Source organism: Manacus candei, unplaced genomic scaffold, assembly GCF_025592945.1.
Source record: "Manacus candei isolate 608988 ecotype Guabito, Panama unplaced genomic scaffold, ASM2559294v1 h1tg000017l, whole genome shotgun sequence".
Lineage (NCBI taxonomy): Eukaryota > Metazoa > Chordata > Aves > Passeriformes > Pipridae > Manacus > Manacus candei.
The window spans coordinates 25462109-25485601 of NW_026138065.1; the positions used below are offsets into that span (position 1 = coordinate 25462109).

Sequence of the window (23493 nt, forward strand, 5' to 3'; positions counted from 1 at the left end):
AGAAAAAAAAATTAAGATAATACAGTTAACCTTCACCATAGAATCCCAGCCCTAGCAGTAGAGTTATGTTTATCAGCTCCCATAATACAGGCTTCTGCATATGCTACAATAAAAGTCTGTTCACACATATTCTTCTTGTACAAATACGATGGGAAGTCATGTTATTACTAGAACCAGGGCACCAAATTGTGCTGCTACCTAGATCTTCACCACCTTTTCCCCCCACCACATTCCAGTCAGCTAGTGAACAGAAACCTCACTGAATATGCCGATTCCTGGATACCTATTATAATATAAGTGCATTCAGGAAACTGAATTAGGAGGAGTACTTAGCTCAGCTAACCTCAGTACAAAGAGAGCAACAGGTGTTCATAGGAATCACCTGTTTACCTAAGGCAGGAGAGAGAGAGACACACACAAGACCTATTCAAGCTGGCTCCTGATCCAAGTAACTTCATACTTAGGCGAGACCATTTAACTGGGATATTTAATATTCAAAGTTTATCAGCAACCTAAAACCCCTAACAGATGTTACTCAAATAGCATATCATTTCAATTTGAACACAAAGCAGACTTCTGCAAGAATTAATTCTTGTGTACCGCTGATGTTTGCATCTTACGGAATAGCTGATTATTTTATAATTCCAAGATGCTCTTCACAATGATGATTAGTTTTATTTGAAATAAGGAAAAACCAGTTTGTTTTTCAGTAACTGACCAGCTAGTCACCCAGACAACATGCAAGACCTTAACACAAAATCATCAGAATTAGATCAGGCTCATGACGGCTCAAGAACAAACAAATATATATATATATATATGTGCCAAAGGACAGAACAGAAACTGAGAGTGTTTGCCCCCCGCCCATCTACTTCTTTTTGTACTCTTTGAAGCACCAACTGCACACTTACCTGCCGAACAGCAATGGTAGAATGCAGTTTATGCATTCCAGGAGACCATCAGTATATGTGCCAAAAGTATGTTTTTAGTATTAACTGCTAAGATTTAACACCACCTGCAAACAGAGGAGCTGCATATGAAATGCTGGACACCTGTCCCACCTACCCTGTCACTCCTCCCCTGTCACAACTTGCCTTGACCAGCAAATACACCTTAAAAGACATTGCCTGAACAAAATCCAGTATGAAGATACTGTTTAAACATGTTTCAGAAATATACCGTCAATCGTAGTCTAAACAAGTCCAAAGACAGAGCATGTACTGAAAGCTTGCCATTGTACTGGAATCAGACCAATTAAACAAAACTGAGTGAATTTAATAGTGCCTCTATAGAGAGAATACTTCTTTAACCACATCATTTTCTTAGACTGTGCAGTTTAATTGGTACAGCTTGCTTCTTTTTTCCAAAGGCTTGGAACTGAGCGCTCTTGAAGTCAGATTTCTTTGAAATACCCCAAGACCACTCAGAGCGACCCTCCGACTTGCAACCTCGTTTCCCTCTTACCACCTGAAGGTATACACACACGAGCAGGTAGAAAGTTTCAGACCTGTAATATATTCATTTACCTACATTTACTAACTGCTTCAAGTCAACTATTCAAACCTCTAAATAAGCAACCTAAGGGTAGGTTCAACCCAGACACTTTCCTGTTATGCTGGTTAAGAGAAATACTTGTGCTCCCTCCAAGCTGGCAGAAGTCCTAGCACACATACAGTTACATCAGTGAACGAGCAGTCTTGCTGGTATAGCTCACTTCACTCAGCATCACCCGCACAATTCAAGTACTTTTTGCCAGCAAGAAACCCAAATTTATACGGGGCTTCCCAAGAAATTTATGCCAAGTCCTGCTCGATTAACAGCATTTCATTGTGCTAAAGGCTGTCAAGATAATTAAAAAGAACACCTCTGTGTAAAGGATCCGGGTACGAACTGTAGGTTTTCCAAGTTTTAACTTTTCATCTGCAGGGTATCTGACTTCTACACGAGCAATGTGAATAATCGAAAATAAATTATCACGAGACAAAGCAAAGCTTAAAATAACACAGGACATAAATACCTACATTTAACAAAGAAAACTAGAGGGAAATACAGGAACACAATTCTAAACAAAACAGCAGGGAGACTGTTCCCATGCTTCCCGATGCAATGCTAGCCTTTCCATTGAAGGTGCACTGAAGGGGGAACCCTTACGGTTCAAAAAATTTGATTAGGATTTTCCCGTAATTTACAAGGAATTCAAATGGCTCATCACTTTTATGCACCAGAGGAATTTGCCGACTTTGATCATGGAGATCTTGCGGACCTCTACTCTAAAGAACCTGACGACTTACAGTCATCTTTAAGACAAAGAAGGTTCATATCCAACTGCAAAGCAGACAATAACTTCCACGGGGGAAAAAAAAAAAAAAAAAAAAGGAAGGCTCGAGTAACTCGTTTCCCCAGCTGTTCCAGCGAGGGACAGGCCTACAGGGAGCACGGCGTCCCCGAGCAGCCAGACCAGCGCTCGGCCACCGAGCCGCATTTCTCAGCGGGTCCTGCACCAATCCAGAAAGGAGATTATGGAAGCAGAACAGGCGCTAAAAGAGAGCTGGGGGGGGAGGATGGCGGGGAGGACGGGCCAGGGAGGCAGAAAATCGCCTTCAAATGAATGAGCCGGCGGGGAGCGGGAGTTCCCGGCGGGAAGGCGGCAGGCACCCACCTCCCTCCCGGCCACCCCCCGGCCCCAGCCGCGGCCACCTCTGTGTTTACATCCCAAACCTCCGAACGCGACGCTCTCCCGGCTGCCGAGAGGGGGGTCCTCCCTCCCCCCTCGCCCCCCGGCGCCTCTTTATTGATTACCGAGGGAAAAGCCCAGCTGCTGCTGCAATGCAACACGCGCCGGGTAAGGCGGAGGGGAAGGGGGGAAGGAAAAAAAAAAAACACACCGGGAGAGAAAGAAAGGAGACGGGCGCCCGGGGCTCACGGCGTGCCCGGCCCGGGGGAGGCGCCGGAGCGGGGCCGCCCCCCGCCCCGGCCCGGGCCCCGCCGCCGCCCCCCGACCGCAACTTCGCCGCCGCCGCGGGGGGACGGGGACGGCGGGGCCGCCCTTCCCCCGCCGCCACTAACAATGGGCCCTTCCCCCACCGCGGGGCTCCCCTCGGCCCGGCCCCCTCCCCCGCCGCCAGCCGAGCCCCCCCTCCTTCCCATTCCTATTCCTATTCCCGTTCCCGGCTGTGCGCGGTCCGAAGCGGGGGGCGCGGAGCATCCCCCCCCCCCTCCCCGCCCGCCGCCCGCTCCGGGGCCGGCCGCTCACCTCATGGTGCTGCCCGCGGTCGGGGAGCCGCTCCCGCTGCCTCGCTCGCCGCGCTGTGTCTCCCGCCCTGCCCCGCTCCTCGCCGCGTCCCCGCAGAGCGAGACCCCCGGAGAGCGAGAGCCGACCCCCGCCCGGCAGCGCCGCCCGCCCGCCCGCTCCGCCGCTCCCTCCGCCGCCGGGCCGGGCCAGACCACCGCGGGGAGCCGGGGGTGGGAGGGGACGGCAGAGGTGGGGGAAAGGGGCGGGGAGGAGCGAACCACCGCGCGGGAAGGGCGGGGGGAGAGGAGGAGGAAGGGGAGGAGGAGGAGGAGAACGGGAGGGGGGAGCGCGGGGGCGGCCGGAGACACCGGCGGGGCCGCGGGAGCGGCGGCGGGCGGGGGGCGCGGGGGGGCAGCGGCAGGAGGGAGGGCGGGAGGAAGGGGCGGGCGGCGGAGGCCGCGCCCACCGCCGCGCTGTGCCCGGGCGGCTCAGTGGGGCTCGGCGTCCCCGGCGCGGGGGCGGGCGGGGGTGGAGGGACGGGGCGGCCGCAGGTGAGGGAGCGCCGGCTCCTCGGGAGAACCATCGGCCCGCCCGCGGCGGCTCCTGCCCCGGCGGCCCCGGGAGTCGCCTCGGAGCGGAGGGGCGGGATGGGCTGCCGGAGAGCCGCGTCCCGGCCAGCGGAGCTCGGCGCCTCCCGGGGTGCGAACGGCCCCATCCATCAGCAGACCCTTCCCCTTCCCCACTCGGCCCCTGCGCTGCCTCACCGGGCTCTGTCCGCCCGGGAACCCGGCGGTCGGTGCAGCGGTGGCGTTGCCGGAGAGAACAGGCAGCCCCGGCAGCCCCGCTGCCCGAGCGCGGCACGCACTGACAGGCGACAGCACTGCGGGCAGTCGCCCCTCTGTGCCCTCGGAAGCCGATGGCCTAAGCCTTTTCCAGGAACACAGGAATGTTATTTCAGCTCTGCATCTTTCCGTAGCCCCGCGTTTGTCCTAAATGCGGATTTATGTTCTGTTCTCGGTGCCCGCAGCGGACCCAGCAAACCTCATGCGTAACTTTAACCCAGCTCCTGTTCGGCTCCTTTCTGCCAAGCGGAATACTCTTTCTCTTTCGTCTCGGCTAAAAGAAGTGATGAGCAAGTGCCTTTGTGATTTCCAATGCCGTTAAGCCATCTTAGTGCTCGTGCATCTCCGATTTCATTTTCCCCCATGGATACCAGTGTTTTCCAGGGTCTAGTTATTAAAAATGTACATGAGAAGTAAATGCATATGAATCTTCTTTATAGATGTCTAGACTTTTAGATATAAAAAAAGTCTAGAATTCTAGAAATATATATCTTTATGTATTTCTGATGTAGGTTTCACACAGTGAAGTTTTTTTTACCACGAATCTCAGTTACTTGACACTATGCACACAATCTCTTCCTCGATCAGTGTGGTACTGAGGCAGGGTTGTTCGCTGTCAATTAATCGTATTAGTAATGCAGTAAGAGGTGGTCAATGAAAAAAATGGTCAATTGTTCGAAAATACTAACTCAGGAACAAGGACAGGCTCTGAAACGGAAGCTAATGAAGAACAGTTTAGTAAGAAAACATGTTTTTGCTGGCCTAGAGATGATGTCAATGAAAACGTTGCAGTTGAGGTGAATCACAAAATGCAGATGAGTAATCAGAAGAAAAGCGGCATCGCAGTCTTAAAAATTGTGTACCTTTGACCACAAGGTAAACACAGTCTGAAAATGGGGACACAATTCAGTCTGGTAAACAACATTACCTTGATTGCTTCCAGCAAATACTGAGGACTCTAATGACTAGCAGTGGACCTCAGTTCTTAAGACATCATGAAGTTCCTAAGATCTGGGCTTCCTATCACCAGAACATCCTCCAAATAAAAGATTTGGAAAGAAAGTCATTCTGACAATGAAAAGACTCTTGAAGGCAGCCAAATAGAAACGTTAAGAGCTGTATCTGATATATCTATGTATCTGTATAGATATATCTAAGATGTATGTCTAATGAGTTTCAGCAGATACATCAGTGGAAGGAATGGTAGATACAGTCAGAAAGATTTTGTTCAAAGGGACCAGTTGTTCTACAGCAGAAAACATCAGAATCATAATGTGACTGTCCCGATGCAACTGTCTGGTCTTATTAGTCAAATCTAAAACAATTTTGACTGTGACAGGTATATATGAAACATTGAAAGTGTGCCTGGGCTACATGTCTGCCTGAGAAGGAATGAAAATAGCCAGAAGCTGTTACTCCTGCAAAATAACTATTATCGTTATTTGTCTTATACTACTTGGTGTTCTTAGCCAAATCAGATATGGTCGTAGCTGGATTTCTCAAGACGTGCTCAGTGGTACAACAGAATTTGTAAAAATGCCAGAAGAATCATTTTGCATGCTGGCATCGCAGATGTCACCAAGTGCAAAGTCATTTTGGACACTAGCTTAGTCAAAAAATCTCATTGAATTAATCTGTAACAAAATACTAAATCTGCAGCAACTCATATTAGCAGCTACGTGAGAAGGAGGGGAGCCAAAATTATATAGGGCAGAAATCAAATTATAAACGTTGAGTGCCTTTTTCTTTCCAGGTCAATTTAGTGAGGTTATTGTCAAGAAATTAAAGTAGTCTAGCAGAAGAATGAGTTAGTGTCATGTACATGTTATGATACTGAATTATGCATTGAGAAATCTGTATGCTCTCATAGCAGCTGCGTGTTCTCAGGCTGCAATCGTTCAATGTGTCCAAGTCGCTTGGTGCGATCCTGCTGTTATCTTTCCCGCTGACGGGATCCTCCATCGGCACAGCATGGATGTCAATGCCCTCTGCATCCCCTCCTGCTGCTCTCCCTTCTTCTGGCAGTGACAAAATCAATGTGGCAGAAAGCCTTCATAGCTGGTGGTGTCACGCTAATAACCTGAGGCCCCTGACAACTGATGAGGCAGAGCCATGTAATGGTTCTTCTAATCTGTGTCCAAGGACTGTGTTCATGCCCTTCTTCCTCTAGATCCAAGCAGCTCAAAATACCCCAAAACCACTTTGCATCCCTCCCACTTGCATTTTCTGCTGCTCAGCTGCAGCTGGGAACTGGAATTCCAATGTTTCCAAAGGCTAGGCCAGCTCAGGTTGAGAAGTATGGCCTGCCTCCTCTCCAAACAACCTAATGAAGGCTTTTGAATGCTAAAGAAATGGATCACCAGGCATAAAACAGAAGAGAATGTATTTCTGTTCGGTATCAGCCTCTGCAAGAGGCTTGGCAGACTACTCCTGAGTAAACCCAGCCGACTCCATCGCATCTCATCAGCATGGCTCACCCTTGATACAGAGTCATGAGCAGGATGCATGACTAATGCTCTGGAGACATTCAGGGAATCCAGAAGCTTCAAAAAGCAAAAGCAGAGTAATCCTTTCTCTCACAGTGAGGTTTCCCCCATTTTCTCTGAAACCATCTCCCACCCTGGAGTCTTTGTTTCTTTGGAAAGTCTGTATTTAAGAGGGAAAAGTACTTACTACAGTCAGTGTCCTAGGATAGCAGCACTTATAGAAGATCACTTTGGCCTTCTTTGATGGCTGTACATAGCATAATGCAGAATACAGTCAGAAAGGTTTCTGGAGCAGGTAGAAGTGTGTTTCTCTGGTGGTTTTGGGTTTTTTGAAGGTTATTGTTCTTTTTATTTAATGCATCTAGAGTTCAGGTTTTGAACTTAATTTCACTTGTTTAGATTATTTTCCACAGAATTAGTATAGAAAGAGAACACAGTTTTCTATATAATAGAAGTAGAGAATTGCAACAACAAAGCATGAGCTTTCTCCCTGGTAATAGTGAAGGCCTTTCCAAAAATGGTGGACTAAAAGAAAATTACTCGGACAGTGTGCTTCTGGTGGCATTGGAGATTATCAAAACAGAAGTGAATTAACTAATTGAATATATAGTTCTCATCACTGATTATGTTAATCTAATTTATAAATACATTTTCTGCTCTGGACCAGACACAGAGCTGACGCCCAAACCAATTCTGTGAGGTCATGGTTAGTTGAACAAAATGAGGATCAGACTTTTATATAGATAGTTAAAGTATACTGGCTAGTATAATTCTTCCTGTCCTCCTCTTGCTTTCCCTCACCCTCAAGTCATTTTCAATTTCAGGTTTCCATGAATCAGCCAACTGCTGAAGTGTTGCATAGCAGACCATTAAAGGAAATGCTTTCAACCAAAAACTCTTTAGCTTTCTTTTATTTATGAAATTAGACAGTATTTCTCAACTGTCTTCTGGGGGAGGGGGAGAAAACTATCTCTAAAATTCTCTAGGAATGCTAAAATAAACAGTGATTGGCATGACTCAGCAGATAACAACAACAATAGCCAGCAAGGTCTTTTCTTAAAGGAATAACATTTTTATTCTGTTGTAAAAAAGGAAAAACAACACCACCAGAAAAGGAAGCAGATCTTTTGCTATCAAACACAGTCCTTTGGCTCCTGAAGGTGAAGCTCAATATTCCTGCACAAGTAAACAATTCATGGGTCTTCCATCAAGCACCTCCAAAGTGAAAGGAAAACACCAGCTGAAGCTTTCCACTGTCCTTCTCTCCAACAAGGTTCCTAATAGTGCCCCTCGTACTGTCAAATAGCATCAGTATATCTAACCACAAGCCTCTCTAGACGTGAGTTGGGAGTATGGTAGATGTCTTTCAGTCTGTTCCCAGTAGACTCAAATATTTAAGTGAAAATGCCTTGAAGAAAAAGGGATTGTTTTTTCCCCCTAGGTTTAGCATGAAAAGATTTTGTATTGTGCTGTAGGCTATTCAGTGAGAGCTGAAGCCTCTTTTTGTGTAAGTACTGTCTATCAAGTGTAAATCAGTGCATTGTGTACTGAGTGTAAAAATGCTTTTCTGACACTCAGACAAATTATAATTGTTGTTTTGACCCTTGTCTTTCATTCACCTCCGCTTAGTTGCTGACTTTTGTGGTTTCTGAGATGAAATGTTGATTTAGGACCAGCACAATAGACCAATCTCATCTCTTCCTTTCCATCTAATTTTATACTCTTATCCCCTAATGGTCTTATTTGCCACCAGTCTGCCTTCTTCTTGTGCATTACCAATAAAATTTATTCATTATGTTCTTTGCTCTCCCTTGCTAATGTCTTAGAACAAATTGTACTCCACTGCTTTGTCTTATGCTGGAGGAAAGTCCAGGCACAAAGCTGGCCCAGGATTTGGTTAAGATTGTTTTGAGCCATCTTTTCTTACAACTCGAGATGAGTTATGCTTTAAGTTCCTCAGTCACAGCCAAGGATTTGGGCCATTATTAATTAGTTATTATTAATAATTGTTAAGTGCCTACAGTGCACTTGTGGCATAAAAAAAGGCCTGTTTCATGCCTAGAAGAGCTATGTACTCTACAGGATGTCTATACTGCAGTCTTCTATATCTGAGCTGGCTTTAAAATACTCAGCTGGTATCAGTTATCTGGTGCAGTCTACCTGAAACTGCATTGAGCTCTGCAGGCAGCTTCCACAATACTGGCAGAGATTTGACTTTACCAGAGCACGTTCACTGCACCAGACCCCTTCATTCTGCCCTAATTGAGGCAGGCAGATATCAGAAGAGATGGTGTAGCCTTTCAGTTTGAAGCCTGTAGCGAATTTCACCGATTTAATGCTACCTTGCCCTTTGCTATTTATCTTTCGCAGACAAAAAAACCCCAAAGAAACAAACAACCAAAAGCCCAAAACCAAACCAAAACCTAAAGAATTGCAAAAAATATTGTGAAACCCTGGGATTATTCTGGTCAGACTCCATTGCAAGTATGTTCTGTATTTTGCCCATCTTTCTCCTTTCTCCTCCCTTCTATTTTAGATGACTGATATCACGCTTACTATTGCTGGTTAGTTTCCATTCACTGTAAAGTCAGAATAACTTACGATGAAAGTACAGTCCCAGTTATAGATGAATGACAACACTTTTACTATAACTGGTTACTTTCCACTGACTGCAAAGTTGGAATAACTTGCAGTCAAAATAATGTCCCGATTATAGATGAATGACAACACTTTTGCTATTGTGAGTGAGCACCTGTGGATTGCAAAACTGGAAGTAACTTACAATACAAATATTGTTCCAATAAAGGTAGCAGCTTAGTCAGATGATAACCTTTTTTGTCCTTTCCAGCACTGCAGATTCTGCTTTCTGGCAATAGCTATAGCCAGTTCCGTAATTTGGATTTCAAATTTAGTAAGTGATAAATCATGCATGAGACCCAAAATATACAAAGCAGCAGTTGCAAAAATATTCTTCCTCAGTATTTTAGAAAGAACATCACAAAGATTTTTGCCAGAAGAATTAATGTTTCTATAAAAAGACATGAAGAAATGAGCTCTTAAGAGATTACAATGCTAAAACATGCCGTTATTATTACTATAACTAGTTAGCAACAATTTCAAAATTTAGATATACTCTATAAAATCAACGAGAAGGAATTCCTTGCAACTGGCCCTAAGTCACACTAAGTCACACTTCCAGGACTAGGGATCTGGATCTCAACAATAATCACTCTCTCTGCTGAGTATTTATTTATTCTCTACTTCCTCTAGTAGTTTGCCTCCCATGTTTCACAAATACAATCACATAAACAGTGATGGATTTTCTTCTGCTTTTCTTTCCTTCCACCCTCAGACAGAACAGAACCTCATACGCTATTTCCTATGTCACAGGTTTATTTCTAAACAACTCATACTGAGTGTTTGACACTGACTGTCATGCTGCAGTCAGGAATTTAGGTACTACGGTCAAACAACTGCTTTCCAAGAATACCACTTATTAAAAAGTACTGCTGGAGAGTCTACATTCAAATCCTTGCTGAATGCTGGGGTTTCTCCCTGGCTAGTAAGAAAGGATTAATCTTCTGAAGAATGTAATTAAATAGAGCTAGGAAAAGACCAATGAAGATTCCTCACTAGGCTGTTTAAAGAGTTTTGTTCAAAAGTAACCTTATACTATCTGGAATACATTTCACTGTCAGGAAGTTCTTCTTTGTAAAACTTTCCTTCTTTCTCTTAGGCTTACTGTGCTTAGATATATTCTACCTTCCCTGTATTTTTCTCTTCTCAGTAGCTGTAAATTTTATCACAGTCTTCTTCAGACATCAGCTATCCCTGAACCATCAAGTGCTCTCTGTCACTAAAAAGATTTTTCAATGTTCCCATAGCTCAGTTATATAAAAGCCTCTGCTATCATTTTGTGGCTTTGTTCTAAGCTCCCTCCAATGTCTTTAGTCCTGGGAGGAAGACTCATGTCTTTATTCAAGGCACAGGCAACTGCTCTTTGCTTCTGAACACAGAAACAAAAATCACGTTTCATGACACTGTTTCCACTTGGGCTGTTGTCAGTCTAAAAGGTGCTGCAGATTTGTAAGAGAAGACAGGTAGCACCAACTGAGTGAAGACAGACTGGTTTATAATATAAGGGATGCTCAGACAGTCATTTTACTTAATTTTCATGACTGGTTGAACATTTTTAACCTTTAATTGTGAATAGAGGTTGCTTTGTGTGGCAAAATGACTCTTACAACAATGATCCATTCATTCTGCTGTGACTACACCAGTGGGCGAAAGGGAAGGACCAGCTTCGTACTGTTTGAAATTATTATTATTATTAAAACAACAATATAGAGTATTGGCATATCTGCAAAGAAATAAAAACCCTTCCATCACTTACTTCTTCATGGTTTAGAATCGTCCTAAGCTGGTAGCAACCATAAAAGTTAGCATCTGATGGGGTTAGTTTATTTACAAACTCATCAGTAAAATCATCCCAGAGCTCCTAAACAAGCTCAGCCAGAAAAAGGAAGCCTACAGAGGGTGGAAGCAGGGACGGCTAGCCTGAGAGGAGTACCGAAAATTTGTCTGAGCAGCCAGGGATCAGGTTAAGAAATCCAAAACCCTGATAGAGTTAAACCTGGCCAGGGACATCAAGGGCAACCGAAAAAGCTTCTATAGGTACACTGATGATAAAAAAAAAAAACCTAGGGGAAATGTAGGCTCTTTCCAGAAGGAAATGGGAGACCTGGTGACCTAGGACATAGAGAAGGTACTCAATGGCTCTTTTGCCTCAGTCTTTACCAGCAAGTGCTCCAGCCACACCAACCAAGTTGGGGACTGTGAGAATGAAGAACCATCCACTGTAGGAGAAGAACAAGTTCAAGAGCGCCTAAGGAATATGAAGGTGTACAGGTCCATGGAGCCTGATGAGATGCATCTGTGGGTCCTTAGGGAACTGGTGGATGAAGTGGCTAGGCCACTATCCATCATATATGAGAAGTCATGGCAGTCTGGTGAAATTCCCACTTGGTGGATTAGGAATTGGCTGGATGGTCATACTCCAAGAGTTGTGATCAGCAGCTTGATGTCCAGCTAAAGACCAGCGATGAGTGGTGCTCCTCAGGGGTCAGTGTTGGGACTGGCACGGTTTAACATCTCTGTGATGACAGGGACAATGGATTGAGTGCACCCTCAGAAGGTTTGCTGATGACACAAGCTGAGTGGTGTCATCAACATGCTGGAGGGCAAGGATGCCAAAGGGACCTTGACAGGCTTCAGAGGTCGGCCCATGTAAACCTTATGAAGTTCATCAAGGCCAAGTGTAAGGTTCTGCACGTGGATCATGGCATCCATCCCTGCAAGTGTTCAAGGCCAGTTTAGATGGGCCTTTGAGAAAGCTGGTCTATTGAAAGTTGTCCCTCCTCATGGCAGGGGTGGTTGAAACCAGATGGTCTTTAAGGTCCCTTCCAATCCAAACCATTCTATGATTCCATGATTCTATGAATATGATCTGATGTGATGGTAAGAAAGCACGCTCAGATAAAAAATGCCAGAAAGATGAAAAGCCTGTCTCTTTCCACAAGAGGTGACTGATAAGGTGAAAAATGCTGAACTGAATGAGGAACAATGCAAGTTTGCAAGCCTGTTCCTAAAACCCAGCCGCTTGTGTGGTCCTTTGGAGCAATGGCTGAGAACAAGAGCAGGTAAAGAAGTGAGTTTTTAGCAAAAAGGTGGTGAGGTTAGAATACTAAAAAAATTACAAAACTCTGTGAGGAATTCATGAGCATTTTTCTTGAGGAAAGAACAATTCATCAATCTACAAAGCCAGGGAATGTATTTTTTTAAAGGAATCATGTTTCATAGACCATTATTCTAAGCCAAATCCCAGGGAAAATATAATACCAAAGTCAGTCTGCCATTGTAGAGTTGGGCTTTGCATTTATCAATTTAATTTCCATTTTAAAACCAAAGAAGTCCAGCTATCTATTCTGATAAAGCCGCTATGCATCACCCTTGCATCTCTTAACTTCATCATGAAAGCTCAAAAGGAGTTTTAAAACAGAGACATTACAAGACTAATTCACTTGACAAAAATCATCATTCACTTCACATCCTTCTCCATAATGGAGAGTTCAGAGGACAGCTGAAAGGGGATATGTGCCTCCCATCTGTGCCTCCCATCCTGCCAAAGTGCAAGGTTTCCTGCTTCATAATGGTCCTTGTGGATTGACCATGCTTGTGGTAACTCAGAGCAGTCTGGAAGCTGCTGCAGGATATGCCTGGGAAGAGAGAGGAGCTAGGTATAGAGCTCAGAAGATGAACTAGCCCAAGGAATCCTATGGGAATTTTATACATAGATCATGTAGGTCAAAGTACATCACTAGAAGTGATGTCTTCAAACCTGACAAAATGAGATTAAAAGCATTGCTTTTGAATCTTTGCCTGTGACTTGTACAGAGATGTAGAGAATTTCACCCTACTAAATAAATATTGGTTGCATTCATATGTTAACAAAGAAAAAGGTGTTCTTGCCTCTACTTACACTGTATCACGGAGGAAAGCCCAAAATGGTTGAATTTTTTCAGGAAGATCAGTCTGGTACAGATTGCAGGAAAGTCTTGGACACGGGAGCTCTGCCTGAGCACAGCTAAATTAATGAGCTGACTCTACAAAACTCTTAATTTGTATATTTTCAGGCAATTTTTTGAATGGATCTTTTAACTCATAGAAATAAACAAATTATCCTCATTATCACTGCGTTATAGTCTCACCCCTGACAATGTAATGCTGGTCTGTATGATAAAGAAGTGTCTGAGCATGTTGCTTTCTGTGTGAGTTGGACCTTTAGCACATGCAAATCATATGAGACTCTGACCCACGTAAACTGTGACCTTACAACAGGGCGTTTCCTCTTCCCTTCATTTCAAGCATAGCAGCTCATCTTTCCATTTACATGAAGATCTCTTACATCAGTTACATCTGAATTTTATGCTATAATTAAGATCCCTTTGCACCAAAAAAAGTGGATCCAGATGCATTAATTACTTTCATTAAATAAGCACACAAGAGGCTGCCTTGCATTTTTTATTCTTCATGTAAGAGTTTTGTGAAGTTAGCTGTAATTCAGACAATTGCTCAGCTTCATGAGCATTTCTCCTTCCAATCCTTAGACTTTCACCTTTTGCATATCTTACTGGTTTCTGTGAGGGCTCTCAAGCAGACACAAATGTGTTTCTCTTCCTATATCCTACTGTGTACATTTGCTAAATCCTTCACAACAGGTTTTCCTCAAAAGCTGAGAATTTTCCTTCCATAGCCTAGGTTTTACCTATCTGTTCTGCAGTTCTGCAGACGTACTCTCCTGAGATGCTGACCTCACTCGTTTAATGCTTTCTATCCAGCTACTGCATTCTTACAGCAACTACAGCAACTATACAAAGGAGTTCTGGCTGACTGTAAGAACCAGGGAAAGGCTTGTCTAAGTTTATTTGAGGGACTTAAACTAACAGCAGAACATCCACAAGGCAATTAAAATAGATTCATCTTAAGTGTCCAGGATTGCATCTGCATTGTCTCTTCTCCTGTTACTATGTAAAGAAACTCTTTGTTTGATGTTAAATTTATTATTATGGCTGTGAAACCAGATGATCATTTTAGATGGGTACAGAAACTATGGAGTAATTGCACAAGGGTGTTCATTAGTAGGGGAAGACGGAAAGGAGTGCTTAGTTGGGAACAGTGATCTTCCATAATTTATCAAAATGCCAAGATTTCTGAATATTGACCTCAAAAGACGGATTTTTTTTTGCTGATATTTCACTTTACCATGGCTTCATCCAAGTAGGAGTATCATGCACATTTCAGCTTTGTTGGTTTCTGGTGTCTTTACCACAGTGGAAATGAATGATGAACAATCCCTGTTCTCACCAAAAATAGATCATTTGCAAAGCTTACTGGGAATCTTTGTGCAAGAAAAGGGAAGGGTTAGAAACTGTGACCACACGAAACACAGATCATGTCCATGTTCAGAATACATGGCTAGTCGAGCACACCCAACAGCCTGGAGGAATAGATCTGCTAACACTATATACTGTGTTCTCCCTCTGCACTGCCTGTTAAGCTCCTCCACAATGGAGGGAAAGATGTTGGCAATCTTTGGTTTCATGCTTGTCATTACCATGACACTACCACACGTTCCCTTCAGCATTGTATATGTCTCCCTTCACCTCTCAGCAGCAGCAACATCAGTTACTCGACAAGAAATGTCTCGAAATAAGCCTTTCATTTGAGGAGTCTGCCAAAATGAAAACACTTTTAGAAAGAGACAACTGATCTCATAAACAGAAATAAATCTAAAATTAACTGAAACCAAAATCACGTGTTTCCCCCCCCGTACGCCCCAGCCAGGTCTCTGGATGTTGGGAATCTTAAGCTCCATTCTGAAACTAAATTAAACTTGCAGTCCAAAAACTAACCCCAGACTCAAACTTTGGTGAAGTGGCTTGAAATGATATGTTCTCTAATTAGATATGAATGCACAACTTTAGATCCACTGTACTAACAAGTTGTTTCCTAGAAACAAAATCTTATGATTTCAGTTCAATTAGATTGCGTATATTAATTAATTCTCTAGTCTTTCTCTGGAAACAAATCATCAAATAGAAAAGACATCTGCACAGTTCTAATTAACTTAAATAGAAATAAAGAATGCACAACCTTAGGGTCGATAGGACACCTGGATTATTTCTCACTGAGAAAAATAATACATCTATCCACAAGCAAATTTCGGGAAGAGAGAGTGTGGTAATTTCATCAGCAAAGCATTAGGAAAAAAGGCAGTCTAGAGTTACACATTTACTGAGTAGAGTCTGTACTCGGTGCACTGTGAGGGTTTCACTTTGAAGACTGGAATGAAACAGCAACAGTTTGTTTCTTTCAGAGATTTCTGCAATAGAGAAGGCAGGATCTGGTCTATGTACCTGTCTATAGAGAACAAATCCTTCTAAATAAAATACGTCAGGAATTGCGGTTGCCACCTTTATTCAGTCTGACTGAAATAATTCCACTGAAATCTATTTCTGTTTTGGTTTTTCTTTTTCCTGAGAGAATGGGTCTACATTTTATTAAAAGGATAAAACTGTTGTTACACCTAGAAAGCAAGAAGCCTTTCCGAGAAAAAGTACCTTGAACTAATTTTTACAGAACATAGACCATTTACTTCACAAAATTAAGCTCTCGTATTCGGAATTTCATGTAAAAAACACGAACTGCATGAATTATTCCCGTAAGGATTAATTTAACAGACTTCATTATATGGAAAGGGTATAAAGCAACTGAAACCCTAAAATGGCTGCTTGGCATTATATTGTTCTGTGGCTGCTGCTGTGATTTACAACTATGCATTTTCTGCTCGTTTCTTTAGCTTAGTGATGAATTATAAATGAACAACTGGATCCTGGGATTCTTCATCTTGTTCGAAAATAAAGTTAACCTGATGGAAGGTCACTTTTTTAACACGTTAAGTCAATGAATTCTTTATAAGAAAATGCTTTATTTGAAGAAAAAGGCCCCAGTCCCTCTCAGACCTTTCAGTTTTGCTCTTAAATGAAGAATAAAGAAAGCTAGATGTAAAACCAGGCAACACAATTCCAAGTAAGCTTGTTTGGTGCAGTTCAAGTAACTGTGTGGATACACAATTCACAATGCTTTGTGTGAACAAATATTTATGCAACTAGAAAGCAACCGGTACACTTTGGATTGATTTGAATGTAAATATGCACAAAATTTGTCCACTGATGTAGGCATTTTACAACATGCAGAGTCTGCAAAATCACCTTCACTCTTTCTGACAGTATGGATCATCCTGTCAGCTCAACAGTTGTGGTCCATATCTGTTATTAAATACTGTACACAAATGCTGAAATCCCATCCCACAAATGAATCATAAATAATTACTGAGCTTTTTTTTAATAGATGACGCAAGCCCCTGCCTCAGGGGCTTGCTATCTACCTCAAAAATGGCCTAAAAAGATGGAAAATAATACACAACAGCAGAAACTAGCAGCAATTTGGCACTGTTCAACACTAAAGGTTTGAGAGAAGACACTGGTATGAAGGAAGACAGAACTCTGAAGTTCAAAGTCAAGAGCACATTTACACTAGAAAGACATCTATCTCAGTTTTACTTTCATGCTGGGTGTGATTGATCTCAAGACCTGCTGGAAGGAGAATCACCTCCATGCATGTGCCCAGTCCTTGCTATATTTCTAGCTCTGTCATAGGTAGGCCTGAATTTTTATAATTAGAGAGTTATATATCTAAGTAGGTGCTACTAAACTAAGAGATGCTCTTGTACTTTGTGTTTTCAGGTCCCAAGACAGGCATGTAGATTGCCCCTGTGCCTTTCCAAAAACCTCAGTGTTTGACCATGTGTGCCTCTGTGGGCCAGTCACAGGGGTTAGGGCAGACCAGAGGAGGCATCTGTACAGCCCTTTGCATCCTCTGACCACAACCACCAAAATAGCTCTTGAGCTGTCAACCACAGCCCTGGGGAACAGGGAAGGTTCTTCAGCTCTCTCCTCGTATTACAGGTCTGGATTAGGCTGATTTAGCCTTATTTTTTTTGTAAATAAGGCACCAGGATCTGCCAACAACATTCCTCTCATTTTATCTGATCTCATAAGAATTATTTTTAGTAAGAACTGGTTTGCCCTGAAAGAAAGCTATTCTCTAAAAAAAGCTTTGTACACTTAAGACATATGGGACAGAAGGAGGCCTGCATCTAGCATTACTTTTTTTCTTCAGTCACCAGAAAAACCCTGAAATTGCCCTTTTTAGCAAAGAGAAAAGATACGTGGATTGGTTCTGAATCAAAAATAATAGATATGCCTTGTGCCATCCTTGACAACCTTTTCTGAAGTCTCATTAGCGCACAGAACATGTGCACAACTCCTACCTCTAAGAAGTTTACACAGGTGTAATTCCACCAAAATAACAGTTGAATAGTTGTAGTAGAATGAGAGCTATTTTTGTCACTTCTCTAGCAAAAATTAGTTCAAATAAATACTTTACAGGAGTATCAGCAGTTCCCCTTTCTGTCAAGCTTACTAGCGCTGCAGACATTGCTTAGGGTCATCACACTCTGTATTTTGGTGCACAGAATTAGTGAATGGCATGCATGATATGCTTACTAAGCTACTTTGGATAAACACGGAAAAAATGTAGTGGTGTAGTTGTCACAGACCAAAATGGTTTCATGTGCTATGTGATTTGAAGGAGATTCTTTTGCCGTGTGTCATTTACCTTTTATACATTGCTGCTGCTCAGTATTTCATAACCATTAATTCTTTGGATGCCTGCACTGACATTGTTATATACATATATGCATAAAAAAATGGAAACTGGGCATTCTTACGTGACATCACCCTATAGTCCACAAACAGCTTTATTGCTCTTTACCATGTTTGGGAACAAAGGGAAAGGGATGCCGATGGTGCATGTCTCGCATTAGAACAATTTCCTTTTCGCACTTGGAAAGCAGAGCTCCTCTCTTTTACATACGGTTCATGTACACACACATAGCCTTGGGACATCGGGATCTGAGCAAGAAACCTCTCATGTTTCATATGTAAATCCATGACATGTGCTAAATGGCAAATAAGCTGGTGAGGTGGAGTCAGCAAAAAACTTTCAGGAGTTAATTTTTAACTTCATTTCTTAAGCCATGGTTCTGCAAGTCATAAGGACCTTTGAGTAGGTTGGGCTCTGTCACACATGAATTAACTGTTGGCATAACTGATACAACAGAAAACAGCATCCGAGATAACAAATTTCTTTGGGAAAAGAACTGCTTGTGTCTCTCTGATATATGGCATAAGATGAGCTCTCTGATGCCTGCCTTTCCTACTATACCTGTTGTGCACTCTCTATGCTTCAGTTACTGTGAATTCCTTAAATCCGTTGACGCCACAGGGAATGAATTATGATATTTAGCATACAACGGGAATTCAGGCTAATATGGGATCTGTTTCTCCCTTGGGTCCCCCTGTGGCACTTTGAAACTGCCCTCTGATGCTTCTGTATCTCTGTTTCTGTCTTCACAGTAATAATTTCCCTGACCTAGGAAGTCTGAGAGACTGTAAATGTGTTTAAAGTGAGCTGAGGTCTTTAGTTGCAATTTTCAAAGCAGATGTAGCTATTTTGGAAAGGAGGTTGTGACATTATGGATAATAAAGTTAAGGCTTCCTGTATCTGAGGTTTTTACACTGTCCATTTAATTCACTGTTTTCTAGCTGAATTGCAGTATTACAAAATTTTGTCTTAAAAACATTCACATCTTTTTTTGGTAGTAATCCTAACCCATCCTTACTCTGAAGGAGGGAGAGATCACCAATGCTGATATCAAGGAGTCACCTTTTGCTGTTCATACCATGAGCCTCTCAATTTGATCAAATCTCTGAAAATTGCTTTTTACTCATTCAGTCAAGAATGGGCAGGCTTGGACTAAACTCGTGTGGTGTGATAGAGAGCTGGGTGGGAGAGCAGGGGGAGCAGCCCTGTGGCAAAGTACCAGGGGGTACCTGGCGTACCAGGGACCGACCTATGGAGCTTGGAAGCAGCAGAATCTATGATGAGGACTTGAAGAAGGAGCTCCTGGCAGCTGGAATGTGGCAATGGTGAGGACTAAAACATGAAGCTCAAAGGAGACTGAGAAACAGGGATGAAGACAAGCAGATGTAAGGCTAAGAGGGAGAGAAATCGGGACTGTAAGAAGGAAAAGCTAGAAGAACTAGGAGCTGAACATTTCAAATTTGTGTTAAGAGCTGACTCTGTGCTTTGGTGGGTTCCTCCCAGAGTCTGGAATAGAACCCAGAATTTCTGAGTTGCGGTATATTTCTATTTTTCCTACGGAGATCCACTAAAAAAGTGCATGCCTTGTCTCCTTGCAGCCTGCACAGGGGATGATACACTTCTACATAATAAGAGCTGTCCATCAACTTCTACTTCAATCTGTGGATCTGGAATTTCTTCCAATGAAACAAAAGGAACTAAATGTAGTATAATGTGAAAGGAAATCAACTTTCCTTCCTTAAAAAGCTGTGAAATTCTTTGATATATGTGTGACTGTGTGCGTGTGTGTATACACATAAACTAGTTTGCAGGGAACTTGAAATGAAAATACATTCAAAAAGTAGGAAGTACAGGAATACAAGAATTGGAGCTCAACCATTGCTCATCTGCTCGGATCACTTCCATTTTTATACGATCTTTATTTCTGCCACCTCATGCAGAGGTTCCTCCAAGTCATCTGGTGCACCAGTTACTTCACCTTTTATTCTTAGCATTTGTAAGTATTTGTGTAGTGGTAGTTTCTAAGTCAGAGAGCCAGTCTCTTCACAGACAACTTTGCAATCTAAAGAATCTGGATTGTAATTCCATAGCTGGAACTTTTCACTGCAGCGCTTAAATTGAATTCAACCAACCCCCAGCTTACGATGCTACTCTTCCTACTCTTCCTCCTTTTATTTTTTCTTCACTCCCTAGATTTTATTTCTTTTTTCGGTGCTTTTTTCACACTTTTTCAAAAAAAATGAGAGCATTCTGTATTTCTCCATTGCTCTTTTCCTTTCCACCTCTTCTGTTTCTGTTCTGCTTTTCCACAATTAACTCATCTTTTTTTTCCTTCTTCATTTTTATTTCCCTCTTCTGTCACAAGGAATGAAGCGTGAGTCTGGATCTTGCATTATCTTTATAATTGTTTGAACTTGTATTACGTCTTCAGACCACCACTAGAGTCACAAGAGTTAAAACTCAGGGGTTTTTTTAATCATAATTTTTTTGATAAAAACTGATCTTAGGCAGCCTTCCAACTATGATATCAGTCTTGTAACGTTTGCCTGAATTTGCTGACATCCTGAAAGAATGATCTCAAGAGGTGTATTCTCCTGGCTGAGAGGGCCAGCAATGGCACATCTCAGTCAGTGATTAGCCTGCCCACAGCTCATTATTTTGGGGGTTGGAATGGTGCAAGTGGAGAGAATGACACCCCCCAAGAGGCAAGATCTGGAAATAGCTGGAAGAAAGGTGTGCGGGGGGATGAGGGATAAGCAAAAGAGCATCCAAGGAGGAAAAGGAGGAACTTAAGAGCCCAGAGGCAGAAGCAACAGTAGCCTTGAGGAGAGATTTTCTCAGTGTGATGGAGAACAGGAAAATAAGAACTGATTAAATTTTAGTTACAACATAATTTTAATCTTTGAACAAACCTCCTGGTGATACCATTATGAGTTTCAGTGATAACTGGAGAGATTATAATGAAACACGATAGCCTGCTTTTCTCCTCAGTTCTGCTCTGTCATCTTCCCTATCTATCCCCATTTTCCCTGCCTAGGCCTGCCCAGCTTCTACAGAAGTTAACAGGAGCTTTGCCACTAACTCCAGGAGGAGCACAGTTGTGAATTACTGTAAATTGAGGCCAGCCTTGGCAACAGGCTCACAGAAGGGTCAGTCCCACCTCAGGAAGCAGAGGATGTTTCACTGACAGTGCTAATGCACTGCAGAGCAATAAAACTACTGGTTTCTGGCATATTATAGAGCAACATGACAAAAAATTGCAGAATCCACAATATTATCCTACCCACAGTTTTCCACTGACCCTAATTATAGTACTGTTGCTGAAGCTATATAATTTGATTTTCAACAGCACACCAAAAAGGCAGGAGCTCAGCAGTTCTCAGAGCAATTGCACACAGTTTGCTGGACAAATGCATTTTGCTCCTAGTCAGGACTAAGGTGAATAATTAATTAAGAAATTACATGTCCAAACATGTCTCCAGTTGGACTACAGAACAAGAACAGTGAGTTAGGGCTGGGATAGCTGTATCTTTTCAGTCCAAATATCTAAAGTTGATGATAGCTTTTTACTCTAATGGCAGGTGGTAGATCCAGTGGAAGCCACAGTGTTCTTGCACTTTCATTCAGAGTGTAATTTTCATATCTTCAGAGATAACAAAAGGCCTAGGTACTACTGATGTGGTGGTACTTGGCCCTCATGCATATGACAATAAAAGTATTTGATAGAAAAGGAAGATTTCATTTTACTGACCACATGAATTCTTGTTTGAATCTTACAGCATTTTGTCCTTCTATTATTTCCATACATGTGTATTTTTGTTTATTTTGCCATTAAAGCCCCTAATCTCTTTTTTGCATAATTTGCTGTTGACATACAGTTGTGGTACACCATGAGCTGATGCCTCCCCACCACTGACAGATGAGTATTGCTGTGGTGGACTCAAGAGCTTCCACCCTCAGCTGTCCAGTCCTTCTAATGGAGGTTTCCACTTGACGGCCGAGTGCGCAGCAGGAAGCCTGTGCTTCCACCTCTGTGGGGAAATGGGTGCAAATCCAGTTAAAAATCCAGTTAAGAATCCAGTTGAGGTGAACGTAAGTAGACAACCAGGTTTTCCATGATGAAATGGAGGTGTTGTTGGGTGGCAATAACCTCCAGCAAAGCAGCAGGCTGGGAAGCCAAGGCAGTGACATCTGTAGCTGCTGCAGCAAAATGCACCAGAGCTCATCTCTCAACACACAGTAAAGCTCTTGGCATAAGTGGAAATCAGGCTTGCTCTGACTAAATTGAAAAGTAGCAAGGGACATGATTTTAGATTTTTACTGATTTTGTTTGGCTTTCAAAGGCAGCAAGATTAAAATTTGGATTCTAATTATCTGCCTTTTTTTTTTAAGATGCAGCGCCTAACTAATTCCCATCAGTGCTTTCCCTAACATCAGAAGCAAAGCTGTCTCTAAAATATATTTTTTCAATTCCAAGCCAGTCATATAAGAACAGTGACTAAGATGAATCAGTTCCATGGTGCTCTCATTCTGTGTTTAATAATAAAATAAATCCAAAAATTACTAATGAAATCCCAAATCCTGCAGGGTGCTGAATATTGCAAACTGTTGTCTGAGCTTGCACTCTGACCCTGGCTTACATTTGTTTGCTAAAGCACAGTAAGCACACATATTATAGAAGCAAATAAAACACACAATTAAACCAATACATTCAGGCAGATAAAACTAACGAAAGGTTTAGCTCTTCTCAAAATAATGTGCTCAGTAGAAGACAATCTCTTAAAGTGTGTGCTATGTATTAACATAATACATTTCCATGCTTAGATTTTCAAAACTGCAAAATACAGGCATTTATAGGTACGTGTTTCAAATTTTAAATAATCTTTTTGGTAGGGAGCAGACAACATCTTTTTCTGACACACTGAAGGGGAATAATGTTCATTGTTTATGCATTTGCTCAAGCAGTGGAATTTTACATGGCTAAACTTCACTTCATCAGATGTATATCACTTTAAATTAGCTCAAAATCCAACTCAACATTCATTTTTAGATCACAGTCTTCAGAGCAACTGATTTATCAGAATGCCTAAATCCAGATGCACTACAAATGAGCCAGGAAAGACAAATAAGCCTCTTGGCATAAAACAAATGAGCCAGGGGGAAAAGGAATGTGAAAAAAGAAAGGACTAAGGGAAAGGAAGAAAAAAACCTGCCAGTGGGAAAAATGCACGGTTTCAAATCCCAAATGCTACCCTATTTGGATTTCGTCATGTTCCACCTTCCTTCCAGCCCCTCCTTTTTTTATTTTTCGGGGTTTTTTTTCCTTTTTTTTACCATTGCTATGTGGACCACCTTCCCTGCTCGAATCTATCAGCTCTTCACTTCTGCATTTGCATTCCTTTTTAAACTGCTTCTCTTTGAATTTAGAGTGCCTGAATGAGAACAGTTTGGAAGGACCAAAAGGCTTTGAGCATGGTCTGTGCAATGGTAGCTGCCTGAGTTTGCTTTTAGCTCCCAACAAATGTGAAAAAACACCCCAAGAATAGGACCTTAAAGTGAAAGGTAGTCGATAGCAGACCCTTTTGTC

At 42.5% G+C, this 23493-nt stretch overlaps 1 protein-coding gene across 6 annotated transcripts in view; it reads right to left on the bottom strand.

Moving 5' to 3' along the window:
* Nucleotides 1-3626, bottom strand: part of ENAH (ENAH actin regulator) — an 87770-nt gene extending 84144 nt beyond the window's left edge. The window contains exon 1 of one of the 6 annotated variants that reach the window (XM_051783394.1): nucleotides 3254-3626. In XM_051783394.1, the coding sequence (XP_051639354.1) occupies nucleotides 3254-3258 (5 nt within the window). In that variant the 5' untranslated portion in view covers nucleotides 3259-3626. The remainder of the gene's footprint in view (nucleotides 1-3253) is intronic. The other 5 variants (XM_051783395.1, XM_051783397.1, XM_051783398.1 and 2 more) reach the window with 5 other exon arrangements.
* Nucleotides 3627-23493: the final 19867 nt, after the last annotated feature.